General features: G+C 38.4%; 1 protein-coding gene across 1 annotated transcript; it reads right to left on the bottom strand.

Annotated features, from left to right (window-relative positions):
* Positions 1-6,389: 6,389 nt before the first annotated feature.
* On the bottom strand, positions 6,390-15,201 carry LOC140237404 (putative malate dehydrogenase 1B). The gene is made up of 4 exons (XM_072317327.1): positions 15,163-15,201; positions 12,885-12,997; positions 10,885-11,986; positions 6,390-10,290 (listed from the first exon to the last, which is right to left on the bottom strand). The coding sequence occupies exons 1-4, from the start codon at positions 15,182-15,184 to the stop codon at positions 9,860-9,862; spliced, it is 1,668 nt and encodes a 555-aa protein (XP_072173428.1). The 5' UTR covers positions 15,185-15,201; the 3' UTR covers positions 6,390-9,859.
* Between the last annotated feature and the right edge of the window lie 2,908 nt (positions 15,202-18,109).

Below are 18,109 nucleotides of genomic sequence, written 5' to 3'. Positions count from 1 at the left end.
GAAAGCTCGATAGTATAGTAGGAAACTCGTCCATTGCATGGTTGAGTTTTCATCTCATTGGCGCCCACCACTGCGCCGCGAAACTTCTCCTTATTATACAACCTGCAGACGACGTCTGTTTGATACGATGAGACAAAAGTTTGAGGGGAGAATTGCGTATAAATCATGGATCCATGTATACTAGCAAACCATGCATTCTCCGTCAGAAACGCGATGGATGCGGCCTATGCGTAATCAGATTTCACCATATACCAATAATTTGACACATCAGCTTCCAATTACATTTCTAGTTGAATCGGTCGATTTAGCTTCACTCTATGGATATTCCATTTCCGCTGAGGACCTTCTAATTATTTTGTAATGAGATATTCAATCCGCTTGTTCTTACGTAATATGATTCAGTATTGTGAAAGTCCGTTTAACATGATATTCGGCATCATTGAGCCGAACAAAATAATGTCGGGCAAGTTTTGTGATTGTTAAATAATTGCCCTTATTGTGATAATCTGTATGCGTTTGAATATAATAATGTTACTAAAGCGGTCGACTATATAAATCTTGTGTCGGTCCATTTATCCCAGGTTCAGTGCTGGTTGGTTTTTTATCTTTCATACATTGGAAAAAGATAATATCTTCGATGTTCTTTTTAAAGTAAGATTTAAATTATCACAAACAAATTTTGATTTACAGATAATAATGGCGGATACTGATCAATCTTTAAAGGGGAAATGCAGTCCATATATAGGTTAGTCTGATAAGAAAGAGTGAAATATTACGAGTTCAACGGTATAACTTTGAACGAAATCGGATGAAAAATAAGGAAGTTATGACATTTTCAAGTTTCGCTATTTTTTTTTTTTGGGGGGGGGGGGGAGGGAAGTATGCAAATGCCAAGGTGAGCATGTCATTCACTCACAACTTACCATATAATAGTTTGTACATACAATTTTGAAATTTCCAGTTTTTCATTCAAACGCAATTATGCCCAAGGCTCAAATCCTCGTATATCTAAGTGACCACTATTCTGAAGTTATTCAACCAGGAATAATATCATGCGTGTCAGACTTCAATGACAGAAATATTGAATTTTCATAATGTTTTTACACAATCAATGGAAAATTGTGAGGTTATGACATGGTTAGCTCATTCATTTGCATATTCATATCCACTGCACAGGAACTGTTTCGCAAAAATGAGCAAAACTTCAAATTGTCATAATTTCCTTGTTTTTCATCCGATTTCAGTCAAATTTTTATCGTTGAACTGGTAAGATTTTACTCTTTTTTTATCAGACTAATTTATATTTGGACTGGATTTCCCCTTTAAGATAGACTACTCATCAATGCATACAGTACATTGTCTTTTTATTGGTGCATGTGTCTGTCACAATGTCATGACACCCACAATGCTGGTAAAATCATGTCCACATAATTAGGAATTAAGGCGTCATAAACAATGATTTTTTTCCTAAATATTATGTTTTTTTGGGGTAGAGAAATTGCGAAAAACAAACTTAATAATTACGAGTGACAGGAAAACGAGAAAGGAAAACATTAACAAAATCCTTGGTTAGGATAAGATACCAAAGATTTTTATTTTTCCTTAATGACGCCTCACCATCTTGTTTCATGTGAAATTCTTATACATCAATGTTGTTGGATTTCTCCGAATCTTTGAAGCGCACAGAGTAATTGGTGCTTGTTTACCGGGAAAGCATTGATTTTGCTATCAGTACTAAGAGTTGTATAATCTAATAAAGGCGATATACCTTGATTATTTTTGGAGCGTTTCTACCCAGCAAATCGATGATGTTAACGACAATTTATTGGCAGAGAAAATAAGGCGTGTTATTTGATAATGATCAGCAGCGCACATTTGTACCAAATCATGGAGAATTAAACATGTGGATCGTTTGCAGGCAAAGCCCTCTCCATCGGGTCCACGAGCATTCTAATTCCTTTCATTTTTGTTGTTGTATTTGTTGAAGTTATTTCAGATAGTTCAAATGCAAATATAAAATTAATATGATTTGAAGACACAAAGAGAGAAATCAATGCTTATGTTTCTCGTCACGAAAGTGACGAGTGAAGAGACCCTGCATCGAATCGAACGTGCCAGTTGGTAGCAGCATTTTAGTAAAGTAGGCGCAAGAAGTGTAGACACACGCCCACACACACACACACACACACACACACACACACACACACACACAAATCAACCTCCGAACTACTAGTATATGGTATACCTGCAGCTGTAGGTCCGCTATAATGCATACTTGTATGTTTGGTTATAGCTGTGTGTATTGTACGGGCTTTTTTCACCATTACTGCAGTGGTTCTAGTAATCTAACGATTGAAAAAATAACTTTAATTCATTCAGCGCTTTGCTGGTCAAAAATTCGAAAGCAATGTTGTCGTTATTGTTAACTACTATAATCAAATTTATGCTATCATTGGAAATCAGATATTCTCATCATTATTATTCAGTTTGTCATCTTTATCATTATTATAACAATCATATTAATAATCGTTATCAATTACAAGCAGTGCATTTAATACATTGTTACTTTGTTAATTGTCAGTATAGTCATTTCCTCTTGAGTTCTTATTCCTTAACTTGTCTCTTGCTCAATATATTCTTCTTATATTGAACTGTATAATGAGAATTTAGTCAGGACCGATGGGGGAAGGAACCCAACTTTATTACTTTGATGACACATTACATTATTTCCGACAAGAGCCCCAAATTGTTTTGGCTAGTGCGCAGCATCGAGCCACAGAGATTCATCGTGTATACAATCACAAACCCTCTTTAAAATATACTACCATACAACTGGGGAAATCCTTGGTACTATATATCATTTCAGGTTATGATATCATCACCCTCTTTATGCTCGGAGCGGGAATGAAAAATTCCCGCGAAAGAGTTTCCGTGTCTGGGTTTCCGTGTGCGCGTGCGTTGAATGTCAGAGTATGGGTGGGTGTGTGTGTGTGTGTGTGTGTGTGTGTGTGTGCGTTTGCGTGTGTATATGTGAATGTGTAGAGAGGGAGACATCACTTCGGAGCATTCTCCTCATCGTGTTTATCTTCAGGATGATCGAGGCGATGGTGCCCGTCTTACCAAATAGAATCATCTGGATGGAAAAAAGCTGTATCAACAATCTGATTACTACGGGGTCGCCGAGAGATCTTCCATCAAGATACTTACGAGGCGACGGCGAAGGTTGTGATGACAAACTTTTCCTGCGTTTCTCCTATTTCTCTCTCTCTCTCTCTCTCTCTCTCTCTCTCTCTTTCAAATTGAAAAAAAAAATTACGTGTGTGACAAGAAGAGATTGTAGGGTCCTTCGTACAGGAAGTGTATTGACGATTTTCTTCTTTCCTTTCAAATGCTGAAGATGCAGGAAACGGCGGAGAGAAAATAAGGCAGGTCGACGTCAATACAGAGGCAATTGTAAAAAGTATCTCTGATAGTCTTGAAGGTTGAAACGGTGTTACATATTAGTTGTGAGTGTTTGTAAATTTGTCGGATGTGCGTGGGTATGTGTGCGCGCGTGTGTGTGTGTGTGTGTGTGCGTGTATGATCTCAGGGCGTTACGTTGTTGAAGCTGTGAATAAGATTTGACGACTGATTAAAAGACAGAGATTGCGCTGCTTGAAATTAGTTACCGGCGAGCTTATTTGCAATTTGATACACCTGTACATGTATTGAAATTATAAGAAAAACAGCCCCGCACCATAGGAAAATTACTATATATTGGGATGTTATCTTCCGTTGATTCCATTAAGAGCGGAGTAATGAAGGAGGATGAATGCCGCATGCAATTTGTAAATGATAATCTTTCACTCTTGGACATCTTTTTTTTAAGCCCATTTTAAATTCCTTTCGTGCAAAATGACAATACAATACAAGATCAGACGTGAAGTCCGCATATAGCATTCCGTGTTTTCCTTTGAGTATAAAATGAAACGAATTTTTCTAAAGTAATCTAACTTAGCTTGCGAGAAAGTGTACATCAGTTTTCCTCACATGTATTCAGTTATTACAATATAATTTTTTTTTTTCACGTCAGTTGATAGCAAGGAAACACAATCTTGTACACATACACAAAAAAAAAAAAAACGCGAGACAGACGTTTATATTCCTATGAGCTGAAGGACGTATACTCATCAATTAAAAATACATGATCGTAATGATTATTATGAAGATGAAGTGTGATCTCTTTCAGCCTCTATCTGGAAAGAATAATTATTTGACTATAGTCCGAAGCAAAAATCAAGACATTATCATTGAAAGAGATGTTGAATTTGTTGTCAAATGTTGATAAAAATTGTATATTCAGACTCTCGCTCTATGAACACTGAGGAGACCTCCCACGAAAACATTGTTCCGGCGAGTAAAAAATTCTCATGACGACAACGCCTGCGGGAGATGCTCACAATTACGAACCCGAAAACTGCGGTTTCTAATGAAGAAGACGACATTTAGTCAATGCAGCTCAGCGCGGTTTCGTTCCGGCGTGTTTAGTTCTGGCGATGGGGGTTATTTCCGTCTTGTATGCGCAGCTTTCGCTGATTCCGGACTGGTATTTATTTTTAACGCCGGATTAGTGTATCGAGGGAACAATCTCACACATTCATGTCTCGTCTTCAATTTGCGATCAGATACACAAATAAGAGTTTTGGGAAGGGGACAAAACCGTTCCGTGTCGATTAGATTTGGGGTTTTAAACTCGTTGGGTGTGTGTCTAGTAATTTGAGGATTATTCGCACAGCTTATGGCGAACCAAATTCCGACGAAGAGGTAGGAGGCAAAGACAAGTAGAGAGACAAACAGACAGGCAGACAAGGATACACAGACATAATTATACGAAAAGGGCGATCAGATGATAATGTACAGGGTCGTAAAGCTTCATCCGGCTTTCAAAGATTTGTCAAACCATGTAGGGGTGGTTTAGAGAGGTAGGGAGTATTTTGTACGTTTGGTATCACAATTAAAGAAAAAAGAAATACGTGTGATAATTGCCTATAATAACAGTAAGTTGTATAAATCGTTATAGATCGATGTTATTCGCTTCTTTTTCAAAATATTTACTAAAACGCATAATGTACGTAAAAAAAAATTGATTTCATGTCACTGAATTGATCTGTGATGCCACAATGGTATGGAATATTTTAGACTATATGCCAGCTAGGGTGGTAGAGAACGCTGTAGAATTCGCCTGCTCTTGAAAAAAAAAAAATGTCATGAGATCATATTTATGAACACATCCGACCAATATTTAATTCAATTCAAAATTTTCGACGAGGACATGGACATTTCACTTTTTTTTCTTTTTTTTTTTTGTAACAAAGAATAAGGTTTCATAACCAAAAGAAAGCAAATTATTGTGGTTGACTGCAAGTTTGGAACTCTGAAAGCATACTGTCAAGCATTTCTGTGCATGGGATATTTCATCACACGATTTTAATTTAGTCTACTTCTCCTTTGTATCATCAGCCGTCAAGAATTTTAGAACGCTTGTTCAGTGAACTTTTGCTGGACGAAATATTTCGGGATTAAAGTATTTTTATTTTAGAACAATCTTTGTTGTGTCATTAGCTGTACTGTTTGCTTTCTATAACAGCCAAAACTGGTAGTAAATTCATTAATTTTAAGCCCATTACAATTCGACAGTGAGGATTACATTGCAGTTTCCATACCACAGGTCATTACACACACACACACATATTTATGTATATGTATATGAATATGGATATGTATATGTATATGTATATGTATATGTATATGTATATGTATATGTATATGTATATATAATACTAGTAGTATGTATATTAATATCATAACTATGCATCCAGCTTTAAAGGGGATGGCTAGTAACTGATCAGTGGGAATCAGTGGGAATGCTGGGGGATGATTGTTCTAATTCTTGTGGGATTCATTTAAGAATACATCATAAATGTTGTGTGAACATTGTTTGCTTCAGAACGGTCTCATATTCAAGTAATGTGCGCTTTAATGCCCCGTCACTGTACAGGCATGCTAACTTGGAAACATTAAACTGCACATTACTTGAATATGAGAAAATTCTGAAGCAAATAATTGAGACAATTTGAGTGTCCTTAACATTTTCAACTACATATATACTATATCCCATTCAGTCCATGTTTCACTGCTGACAATTTTGTAGATTTTCTGTAATTCCTGAGTGTCAATCGTCAAAGCAATGCGATTTGAAATCATTATAATGACAATAGACCACGAGATAATTTCCTCACTACACAATATTCCATGAGACGAAACAATATTTCTGTTAAAACATAGTCAAATAACATAGTGCATGGAAATACATACACACACAAAAAAAAAAATAACAGGGAAATGAGTAATAATTGTACAAGTATCTTTTATTCAAAATAACGAGACTCAGTCTTGTTCCAGACATATGATTCACTTTGTACAAACAAACTGCAAAATCTCTTCATATACACATCATTGTGTCATTTACACAAAACCATGCATGATTATGTACATTAAATAGAGCAATTTGAGATCCAGGTGGGTTACTGAATACCATTCAAAAATGAAATGAAAAAAAAAATGAATAGAAAGCTGCATGAAGCCTAGGCAAGGCATATGGAAGTCAGGATGAGAAGAGCACCGAGAGCATCAAGTAGTGAAAAAAAAAAAAGAGAAATACAACCAAAATAGCCATTAGGCCCTACTTCCCAATAAAACATTATATAGCCAGGAATCTACCACAGACTCACGCGGCAACTTAGAATAGTTGCAGGTTAGCTTACACATACATATTACAGAGTTTAAAGCCCTTATACTTTTGCGATCCCTTTGCAAATAAAAGCATCATTCACATTTTAACTCATACGGTACAAGTACCACTAATAAATAACTGCCTCTTCACTGAACTGCCATTTTGGAGTCCTTACTATGGGTGGAAAATGGGAGGGGAAAGAATTATAGGTATACATGTAGGAAAAACACATTGCAATTTAAGCATCTTCTCTTCAGAAATGTTAGATTGCTGCGAGTATTGGTTTGCAGATACACTATCCCTTGTATATAAATGAACGTAATGCCGAGTTATGATAACTGTGATTTCAATGTGCTCTTGCTCACCCAAAGCTAAACCTTTTCTGATTAGTAAAGCATGGACTATTTAAAAACGTAAAATATCAGGCTTTTTTTTTCATGTGCATGTCTGGTTATCACTCTTTATATATCTTTTCCAACTTTCGACAGTTGAGCTTTACACATCAATATGAAAACAATTTCCACTAAAATACAAGCAAGACATCTGACATTTTTGGCGTTTTGTGGAATGAGGAGAGCATTCTCAATGAAAGAGGAAATATTCCTTGTGTATTTCATATTCTCACTTAGAATCAGATGTTGATTTTCCATTACAAACAACAATTTTCTCCACAAGTCTCTCAACATATCCTTGTGAAATGAAACAACCTTCAACATTCTTGACAGATCATATAATAGCACTTACAAATCATATGAAATTGAAGATATAGCACTATTCTTAGTCATATAATATCAATGTACATTATTTACACACAGTAAGCATCAACCCATTTGGAGGAAATGAAGACATACAAAATAGAATGCTTCTGATATGACAATACATCTAACAAAACAAGTTACCTCCACCATCGCTTCTCATGTCTTTTTCATACATAATGGAGTCGGATACATGTACTACACTATAATCATGCATTGTGCCATAGACAGACATAGCCATATACAGTGTTTATGAATGGAGAGACTTCTGTATACACTTCAAGCTTTGCAGTTTCTGTTTGCACAAAAGCAACCCTTCCATCACAGGGAACACAATCTATCAGTACCAAATATTCACATACATGCCAGAACTCATGTGAGGCACAATAAGTGTACAGTGGACTCCCATTATAATGAAGTCCTCAGGAGCAGCAGTTTGTTTTTCGTTATATCAAAATTTTGTTCTAACCGAACAAATGAACAATAAAAATGCATAGAGTGGATAATGATGTGGCATGAATTTTTACTTTGTTGTAACCGGAATTTCGTTATAATCGTGTTCATTATAATGGGAATGTACTGTACAGTGTACACAGCTTTCAAAGTCATAATTTCACAATGTACACGTGTAGACTCACATTTTTTCCTTGTAGGAATCAGTAATCATAAGACAATTACTGTAAAAGTGGACATTTTCCCGGTGTTGAAATTTTCGCGCATTTCATGCAACCAGAAACTAGCACGAAAATAAAAGCACACAAATATTTTTGCTTGCAATATGTTCCTGTACTTTCTGTTTTGATTCTGCGGAATTAAAAAGACGCAAAACTCTTCTTACCAGGAGGATCGTGGAAAATTAGTCATGCGAAAATATCCACTTTTACAGTACACTGTATACCAATAACCCCTGAAAAAAAGAGAGAAGTGTGTAGCATGTAAGATTTGCATTTGAAGTCACTTCAAAATAAGCAGTATAGTGCAAAACTACATTCATGCAACCAGTCATACATTACGTAACAATTGCCCATAATGTACACCTGACAGTTTACCACAAGACTTCTTTGACAAGAGCACTGCAAATGCTCCCAGCAGTGCAAAAGTGATCTGCTTTTAACTCTTTACGTGTATGTGCCACATTCGCACACCCAACTCCAGGGGCGGATCCAGGAATTCTGTAAAAGGGGGGGGGCACAACTAATATTTCTGGTGCCACTTCTGGGTTTCATTTTCATATTTTTTTTTTCTTAAAACTCTTTCTCTTACAATGTGGTTGTATGATGTTGAAAACCACAAATGTACAGCTCATAAGTGTGTTCACTGACAGAAAACCAGGTAAGCACAACAAACATGTGGACTCATGGGACCATCTCTCAGCTCTCCACCCACATAATCCATGTACATGTAGTTTGTTTTCCGAGATACAATTACAAACTACAGTAAATGCATCATCCATGCTGGCGTAACACAGGCATGATTTCTAAAACTATTGGACTCATGTTTCTTTTGCCGAGTTAGACTCTTTACCAGGATGAAGCTGAGCCTTTACCAGTGTAACAGTGTGAGTTGAGATGAGTTCCTGTTTGTCTTGAAGAGAAAGAATCAATTTTACATTTACCATCAAAACTGTGTACCAGTATTTGTATTCCGTAAACACATGAATTGCGCTGTACTAGCAAAGTTTGGGAGTTCAATCATTTTATGTTTACTGTACCTTTCTTTCTCAACCAGATGAAATAAACTATACAATAGGTATGTAGCATGGATAAGACAAGCAAATAAGTTTCAGGATAGTTATTTCTATGATCAGATTATCATGATACATATCTCTCACAAAGGAAATGTAAATGATTAGGTCCTTTGAGTTCTGGTCTATTATGCCTCCCCTCAGACTAACAGATTTTACGACCATTTCTTAATACTGCTTGACCACATAATAGCAAAATATGAAGTGATGTGTTTAGTCAGTTGCCTCTGTGTACACTTGTTGGTGTTTTTTTTTCTAACTATATTGGGGCTTCAGTGGTAATTTCACATACTGTCAAATACCTCACTTTCAGTATGTCTGCTAAGAATGCCATTCGCCACAGTTTCATTATCACTTAAATCAAGCAAAGAGTCTAGCAACTCTGTAGCACAAAATGTTGACCTAGTATGTCTTATCTGCATGGGCCCCATACATTGCATCCTTACAAGTCCATGTGAAACCACACATCACTTGATATCGTCCAGAATCACGGCACAATAATTTGTTGGTTGAAACAGTATGTAGGCATGGTCTTGCTGAAAGCAAGCTTGCGGAAGGACAAAGTTGAACTTTCGGGAATCCACGAAACTACTGACCCTGAGGTGTCGCTGGAGTTGCCGGTGTGGCTGCCTTGGATTTGTCGGTCTCAGACAGGCTGTCAATGTCCTTGGTTGCATCTGTCTCGGTTTCCTCAGCGATGCGCGAGAGGTGGCCCGACCGCGAATCGGAGGCGTCACCCGTGTTTGCCTTCTCCCCCTTATCGTCCCCTTCTTCCGCTCCTGTTTCCTGCTCGCCAAACACTTTCTTGCCCTCTTCCTCCTCGGCCTCTTCGGGGGGAGGCGTATCCTGCTTGGGTGGGGGAAAGATGACGTACCTCTCGTGGAGGAGCTCCTGTTTGATTCCATCCAGCTCCTGCTGGAGTTCTGGGGTGATTTGACGATCCTGAACCACTTCCCATGTCCCCTTCTGAAATTTGACGGGGAGTGAGAAGAAAATATCCCCTGGCAAGTCATACCAGCCTATCAGAGAAAAGAAACAAGAGACAAATACAATGAGCACAATAAAATGAATTCTGTTTAGTGCTGCACATAGTTTTTTTGTTAGCTTCCTGTATAAATTCTCTTGATTTTTAGCATAACTAAAATGTATTTCTAATGTTTCTCACCTGTCTCATAAGGTCAAGACACAACTGAAAGTTTGTTTTTTGTTGTTGTTTTTTTAAATACATATTACAGGTCCTACGATAACTGACATACAATATAGTTTCTCCTACAGAATTCATCAAGCAGTCCCATTTGGCATATTTTGTATAGTGGCTTCTAGATTTCTACAAGCATGATATTGTAATATATGATATGAATATGACATCAAATTTAATGATTTAGATTTGAGTATTAACTAATAAGTAAGCAGTGAATTTGCTGAATGCATACTCCTTTCATAGAAATGACCAAAAAAAAAAAAAAAATCAATGTTGACATATCATACCATTTAATCAAAATAAAAAAGTAACATGCAGTTTTTACAGAACTTTCAATTACCATGTCACTGCTGTGGTTAAATCTCATGTCTTTGAACATTTAGAGCCAGATAGCATGGGAGTTACAACTTACCTTCCGAGTAAACACCCAAAGAAAAGACCTCGTCCCCGGAAGACCCGTTGAACCAATGGGTGATCACACTGTTCACGGCATGTGCCTCAGACATAGCTGTGCGATGGTTCAACATGATCTCTAGGGCATCTGCATGGTTCTTTATAAGTTGTCGAAATTCATTCTGGAGCCACTTCTCATCATGGACAACCTCCATCACTGGTCTTGAATATGACGGTGGGCCCCAGATGGCACCCTCATATTTGAAAACGCGTGCCTTCGTGATGTCAGTATGTGTCATTCCTCCAACATTTCCCCATACGATGAGGTCGGCAACACCTGCTGAATTTACGTTGATTTTTCGTGCGATGGCAGCCTTGGCTTGGTTTTCCTGGTGCCGTGGTGTGATGATGATATTCTGGCGTGCAATCCTTGGGGCATTATGCTTCAAGATGAGTGCAGAGAAGTTCAGTTTGCCTTTTCCTGCGATTACCACTCTAACGTCTTGCTGGGCAAACTGATTCAGAATGCGACCGTACATGGCGAACTGTTCACATCCTGCCTTGCTCACTCCACCAAGATTCTCCTTCTCATCATCTGTCAGGGGGAATTCATCCAGGAAGACTGCAACGTGGACGCCTGACAGCGCTTCTGTGGCATCCGTGCAAACCTTCACACCTCTCAGAAGTGGACAGGCTAGATCAAAAGCCTCCATGCACTGTCCCTCAACGTATGTCTTCTCCTCCGGCCTTGTCAAAAGCCTGATGCTGACCTCCACAGAGCTGCCCAAAACATCTCCTCGTGCCATCTCATTGACCATGTGGTAGGCCATGGGGCTGGAGGCGTTGGTGATGCAGATGTGCAGAGGCTTGCTGAGACTTAATCTGTGTTCCTCCTCAGTATCCACAATGACTTTAGTATCAAAGTTTTCCTTTGATATTTTGGTCATATCTGTACTCATCTGCTTGGAGGAGATGCCATAATATCCAAAGGCATACTCTTGGAACTCATTGGACCCGCCTATGAGCACTCCAGCCCCACCCCTATCAAGCAGCTCTCTCCAAACAATTGGTGACTTGCTGTAGGACCAGCCATTCTGATTGCATGTTTCTAGCAGCCATTTCTGCAAGAAATTAATGAAAAGTATTAATAATATTCACACAAACATGGGATTCAATGCACAAATTACCCACAGATGATGAAATGGCAGCCTCACTTGACTAGATACATTTCATGCAATGTTTTATTTGTATAGAATATTATCCATAGAAAAGAAATCATTGTCATGTAGCACCTAGTACAGAATCCTTTTCCTTACAAAAGGAGACAGGCATTTTCTCTCTCTCTCTCTCTCTCTCTGAGAAATTCCCGCATCAAGTCCTTGCCTCTCAAGCCACAGTATGTCAACCTCCTAAATATTAGAGACAGTCAGAGCACCATCACTTACACAAAACTCTCTCACTTCCAAAAACTACATCCCAATCCTTTTTACCTAATTGATCTTGACTACAAACACCAGGAACACGCCAAGATGACCTTAATCCCCCAATACAAAAATTTTACATTTATATCAAAAGAAAAGAAAAGAACATAGTTTGTGCTTTTCACTTTCAAGGGAAGATAATTAATTGAAAGCATGCATAGAACGGGTTGTTCTCCTGTATTGCTCTCTCCAATCGATCGCACCATTGTATACTTTCACGAATGTGTGAACTTGCTGCAATAAAGTGACTTTATGTACATAAAACCTGAGCAATTGTGACAAAGTGTTCTTCTGGAGCACAAGTACAACAGAGATCCTGGGTGGGCATAGCGCTATACGACATAATCAGGAAATACTTAATTCAGCTATGATTATATACTGTTCCTAATTCATTTCTGACTATTCTACATATATTAAAGTAACTAGAGGTCTATACAACTGTGCTGTTTTTACAACATACATAACTGATACATTTAGTTGCTACAAGTACATGTACATCGCCTGTCACTCAGATCAATGAAACATAGGGACAACTTACCTCCCATTCTTTAGGTTGTTTTACAATCTTGTGGACAGAGAAGTCTGGTAAGTTTGCATTAAGTTCATCAGCCAGTAGTTCCACTCTGGCATAATAAGGACAATCTGCCTTGCCTGTTGGTAGGAGATGGGAGTAAGGTGGAGTATGAATATATGGACAAACAAAATAAATGTTATTACGAACAGAATTGCAGTATTGTGGCCTAGATTAGATATGCTCTGCTTACATTTGACCTTGTGAGTTTTAAAATCATAGCAATTATGCACAAGCAATAGGCATCTGTTCAAAGTATGATATTTAAAGGTACATTATGTAAAACCTAGTTTCCATATGCCTGCAGAAACTATCCATTTTAGCTCTAAATAAAATGGACACATACATGTAAGTGCACAAAAATTTCAAATAATGCTGCAGTGACTTGATTTTAGTTTGGTAATGTGGAAAACATAAAGGTTCATGGGAATTATACTAGCTAGTCTAAAATATGAATTCATGGAAACAAAGGCTAGCTAAAAAAAAAAAAAAACCCTGTAAAACAGTGGAAATGATGATTATACAATGAGACATTAGTATAGTAAGTCTACTACTCATTGACCACTTATTTTTATTAGATCTACCACCTTTGCGCAATGGCTTTCTCGAGTATAAAATCAAAAGTACATGTACAATGTAAGCATGGGGCAGAGCACAATATACTGGAATATTTGAACATACATACAAATCAAGAGAAATGAGGAGGGTAGGCCTACAGATGAATAACCTGAGGAAACAGGATGGAGAAAATGAAAATCCCTATATTAGCCCACACAACTGATGTTAACACATCTTTGCCATTCACTAGATTTACATGCTTTATCAATGGAGAACAGACGGTCGGTTAATAATGAGCTCTCAGCTCACTGGCGCACAGCAAAAAATGTCACTTGCATTTCCAGGGCGAAAAATCCAACTGAATATGTCACTGAGAATTTTGTGTGTAAGATACGAGTCAACAATCTGAGCCTGTGGCTGTGACACCGTGTGATATGAATCTGTGCCATAGTGAAATGAAATCAAGGTGAAGCTGTCGAATATTTTGTAAGATACAACTTGAAGGTAGGCCTGTACATTGTATTTAATACGCAACATTACCAATAACATAGCAATTAGCTCCAAACATTAAACATGATGGACTTCCAAGTTTAGGACAAGTACAGTGTAAAAGTAGTGTAACCCCGGTGCGCTAGCTCCTACTACTACAGTGCATTCCCGTTACAACGAACACGGTTATAATGAAATTTCATTATAATGAAGTAAATCTTCTGGCCCCAAAATTTAATATCACCATCAAAGTCTATGGTACAAAATTCCCTTATGAAAAACACGGTTATAGCAAAATTTCCGTTATAACGAAGTCTTTTCCGAGCGCCACAGACAAAGAAAAACAAAAGAAATGTGCTCCGTTATAACAAAATGCGAATTGCTTTCGAAAATAGGTAGCGGAAGAAGCATTTATAGCGTCTCTGCATGGGTGAACGCTTCACACCACTGTGTGTTTGCTCCTTGTGTCACGGTTTCTGAGGGGAACTTGCATTTATTAATGTAGAACAGGGTCTACAGTTATCCCATCACATTTCACATAGCTTTCCAGTGTATGAATGATGAGTATTCACCAAACAGAATATGACATGGTTTCCTTGTTTTCGTTATAGTATTTGTTCGGTTATTACGAAATTTCGTTATAACGAAAGAAAACTGCCGGTCCCAAGCATTTCGTTATAACGGGAGTGCATTGACACCACTGTAGTACTACTCAGTAAATTTAGGCCTTAAAGTATGGCTACCTGTACTAGAGTTCTAGACACTCTAACCTTCGCGTTCGGGCTGGTCGCAGTTTATGTCTATTGGATTGTCTGTTGCACTCTCTTCAGAGCACCATACTATTAAAGAAAAAAAAAGGACCTTTGTTTCATTGATTGGCAGTCAATAAACTTTAGTGTAGTCAGGTAATGCTGTCTCAATGTTGCTTTGTTTTGTAGACAATCGTGCTGCGTCAATGCTGCATGCATGTTTATTGTAGCCGCCGTTTCATTACTTAAACGTTTTCGAACGCGTGGGACTAAGCATGAACGACAGACGGTCAACCACGGTACCATTAGATTCGATATTTCACAGGATACATCGTCAATCTTTTATCATGCTGTCAACTAGAAAAGACAAAATAACAGCCTAGTTTCTCTTTCCCCAGCTTTTAATACGAAATACAAATTTAACTGCAGAAATAAGCATTGCACAATACCTGCAATCACGAACTTCGCCATCCTGCATTGAAGTTGTTTTCTGTTGCCAGGATTCGTATCAACGAACGTTGAGGGCAGCATGCTAGTAGTAGAGTTCAGTCCACAGAGCTGCACTGTGGTTCAGTCTAATACAGCCAAAGAACCTCTTTGGTCACAGCTAGCTATAAGCTAGAGCTAGTGGATGGCATGGCAGTGGTGGATGGGAAAAAGTAACTGGGGTTGCGGGTCGGGTGCACACTATAGGGCCTATACCTCAAACTTTAAGCTTTGTTCGTATCTGGTATTATCACCATTACAGATTATCGCAGTGAGAGGTGGTCCTGAAAAGTTGAGCAGATTATGTTATAGTTAGACCGGGGGCCCAGGAGGTTTATTCAACCGAAAAGCGGACAAGCAACTGACCTCATAGGAAGTTTACATGGACCCTGGACATCACAAAAATGCATTGCTGCCGGGTCTCATCGTTGGCCTTCCCACCAAAATCACGCAATATATGACGTCACTTCCGGTTGGCCCTTTTCCCAAATTTTTGAGACAGTTTGAGTTGAAGGATCATTATTAAGATGTCAGTTTCGGCATCTAAGAGTATCCTAGATATATTTTATTTGGTATCCAACTATTTTGGAGTATGTATTTACCATCTATTTGCCCATTTTCTATGTGGTGATGCTCCTGAGGGTGAATATAATCATGGCAATCATTGTCGACGTCGCACTTTTAGAGAAAATGACACCTAGATTTTGATCACTTTCGAGAAGATAGTTGTTAATACTCTCTATAAATATCTCAATCTTGTCTAACGGTTGTAAAAATCTATATTCAGCCCTTCTTGTGATTTGAGATAAGTCTAGTCCGTTCAAACATTAAAAAGTATAACCCTTCCACCATTTAGGGTAGCGCCCTCTGTGGTCCGAACCTCTGCAACACAAAAACTAAACTTTGAAACAAAGCATTATTGCACACATGTTGGAGATTAATGTTCGTATAATGCGCGCAAAAAATTGTATATCTCGAGTATTATGATGTTCTTCAATTAAAGCTTCTATATAATTTATGGAAGAGAGTACAGGAACTAGGCAATATCTAAATCTTGTACATGGGGAAACAGTATTTGCATCATTATGACCAAGAGTCAAACTAAATTCGCAATATTTCGGGACACAACCTTTAGAATGTCTTCGTCATCACTGACGCTTCCATCACTCTCATCGCTTTCATCATTCTCATCGCTTTCATCATTCTCATCGCTTTGCTCACTCCATGTCCCTTCGGATTCCTCATCGTCTCGGTTTGCATTATCTGAAGGACTGAACGATGAGACTTCGAGAGATGCGGGGACTGCACTTCCTTGGTACCAGTCTGGCTCAAAGTGCTTCTGGGTAGATTTCCACCCATAGTCTACAAGACTGCCGTGCTGGCTCTCTCTCACATTCTGGCGACATACTGTGCTCTTGGATGTGATGTGATTATGTCCAATGTTGCAAAGCCATACAGTGGGCAGATGAAGAATGTGGCAGCTCGAATATCTACTTCCTCGTTTGAGAGAGACTGAAAAGATTTGATGTGTATTGCACTTTTTTCCATCTTTTGATAGGGGTTTACTTTCCCTTTCCTGCAGAAACGTGAAGTGAAATCGCAACCTGTCAGAGAGACCAATATGTGCATCGCTAATGTCAGGTTGCCTCTCTTCGAGGACTGCTGCAATTTTTGAGACATCAACTTACCTTCTGTTATTGCCCGAACCAAAGTCTACAATTATTTTTCCTTCATCCGACCTGGCACAGTACAGCAAGATGATGAAGACGTCTGTGTCACTGGACCTCACGAAGATAATGCCCTCTTATTTGCATATTAGCTTCTTCATGATGGCCTTGCTAGCGTCTCGGCATATCTGCTTACAGTTGGTTGTTGGCATTCCTCAGTTCTACACAGCTTGTGCCATGAGAAACACACCACATTTTCTATCCAATAACCTGTCCATACTGGGGCTTCTCCAACCCCTTATATAGTATGGATAACCTGTCCATACTGGGGCTTCCTCCATTCCGATATATCTTGCGAAATGCGAACTGTTCCTTGAATGAAGAACTCTTGAGTAAATCCTTGCCTCTATGGCGCTGAACCTGATCTAGCCCAGCAATGAAGAACTCATGTGAGGTAGAACATTGCAGATTTCCCTCAGGATCTTTGATGGAGGGGGATTGATATATTTTGTCTAGTACCAAGTGAATTTCCTCTCCGCGACATGAGCAAAGTCTCTTCAAGAGACCCTTGGCCATATGTTGAACTGCTGTGTTGTAGAATTGTCTCATGAATGATGATGCCTCCGTCAATCATTCTTGCTGAGATCACAGGAAAATTTGTTTCTTCGTTTTGCCGTTTAAAGAGACTATACAGTTCTGGTTGATGTGAGGATTTAGCTTTTAAAGGGTGGTACAGTATTGTTGGAGCTGAGGATTTGGCTTTAAACTTTTTGCGAGATACCAAGAAATCACTTATGAAATAGAACAGAGCATGCCATTCTAAGAGGAATTGAAAGTTTGTTTGATGAAAATCGGTTTTAGAATAGCTGAGACATCCAAAAACAAAGTAAAAAAGCAATCATAGTAATATGTGGGTCCCACAATTTGTTAGTATTACTCTGTTTTAGGTATCTCAGTAATTTCATGACCAATTTTCATCAAATATAAACGTTGAATTCCTCTTGGAATTACATGCTCTTTCATATTTCATAAGAGGACTCTCATTATCTCACCCAAAAATGTTAAAAACCTGAAGTTAGGTCTCAACCAAAAATTGTATGAGCCCTTTAACATTTTGCGAGAGATTCAGAAACCACTCTGTGAGATGGCAAAGAGCATGCAATCCAAAAGGGAATCAAAGGTTTACTTGATGAAACTCGGGTTTGAAATGGCTGAGATATCCAAAAACAAGGTGAAACAAAGA

Source organism: Diadema setosum, chromosome 14, assembly GCF_964275005.1.
Source record: "Diadema setosum chromosome 14, eeDiaSeto1, whole genome shotgun sequence".
Classification (NCBI taxonomy): Eukaryota; Metazoa; Echinodermata; class Echinoidea; order Diadematoida; family Diadematidae; genus Diadema; species Diadema setosum.
The sequence above is the reverse complement of the archived record's forward strand: the minus strand, read 5'-3'. Positions and strand labels throughout refer to the sequence as shown.

What these genes read in the sequence shown, in the direction of transcription:
- LOC140237404 (XM_072317327.1), bottom strand. Translation starts at nt 15,184, where the DNA reads ATGGCGAAGTTCGTGATTGCAG. An exon ending in GGCGAAGTTCGTGATTGCAG is followed by an intron (nt 12,998 to 15,162) that starts GTATTGTGCAAT and finishes TCCTACCAACAG; the next exon opens with GCAAGGCAGATTGTCCTTAT. An exon ending in AACAACCTAAAGAATGGGAG is followed by an intron (nt 11,987 to 12,884) that starts GTAAGTTGTCCC and finishes AATTTCTTGCAG; the next exon opens with AAATGGCTGCTAGAAACATG.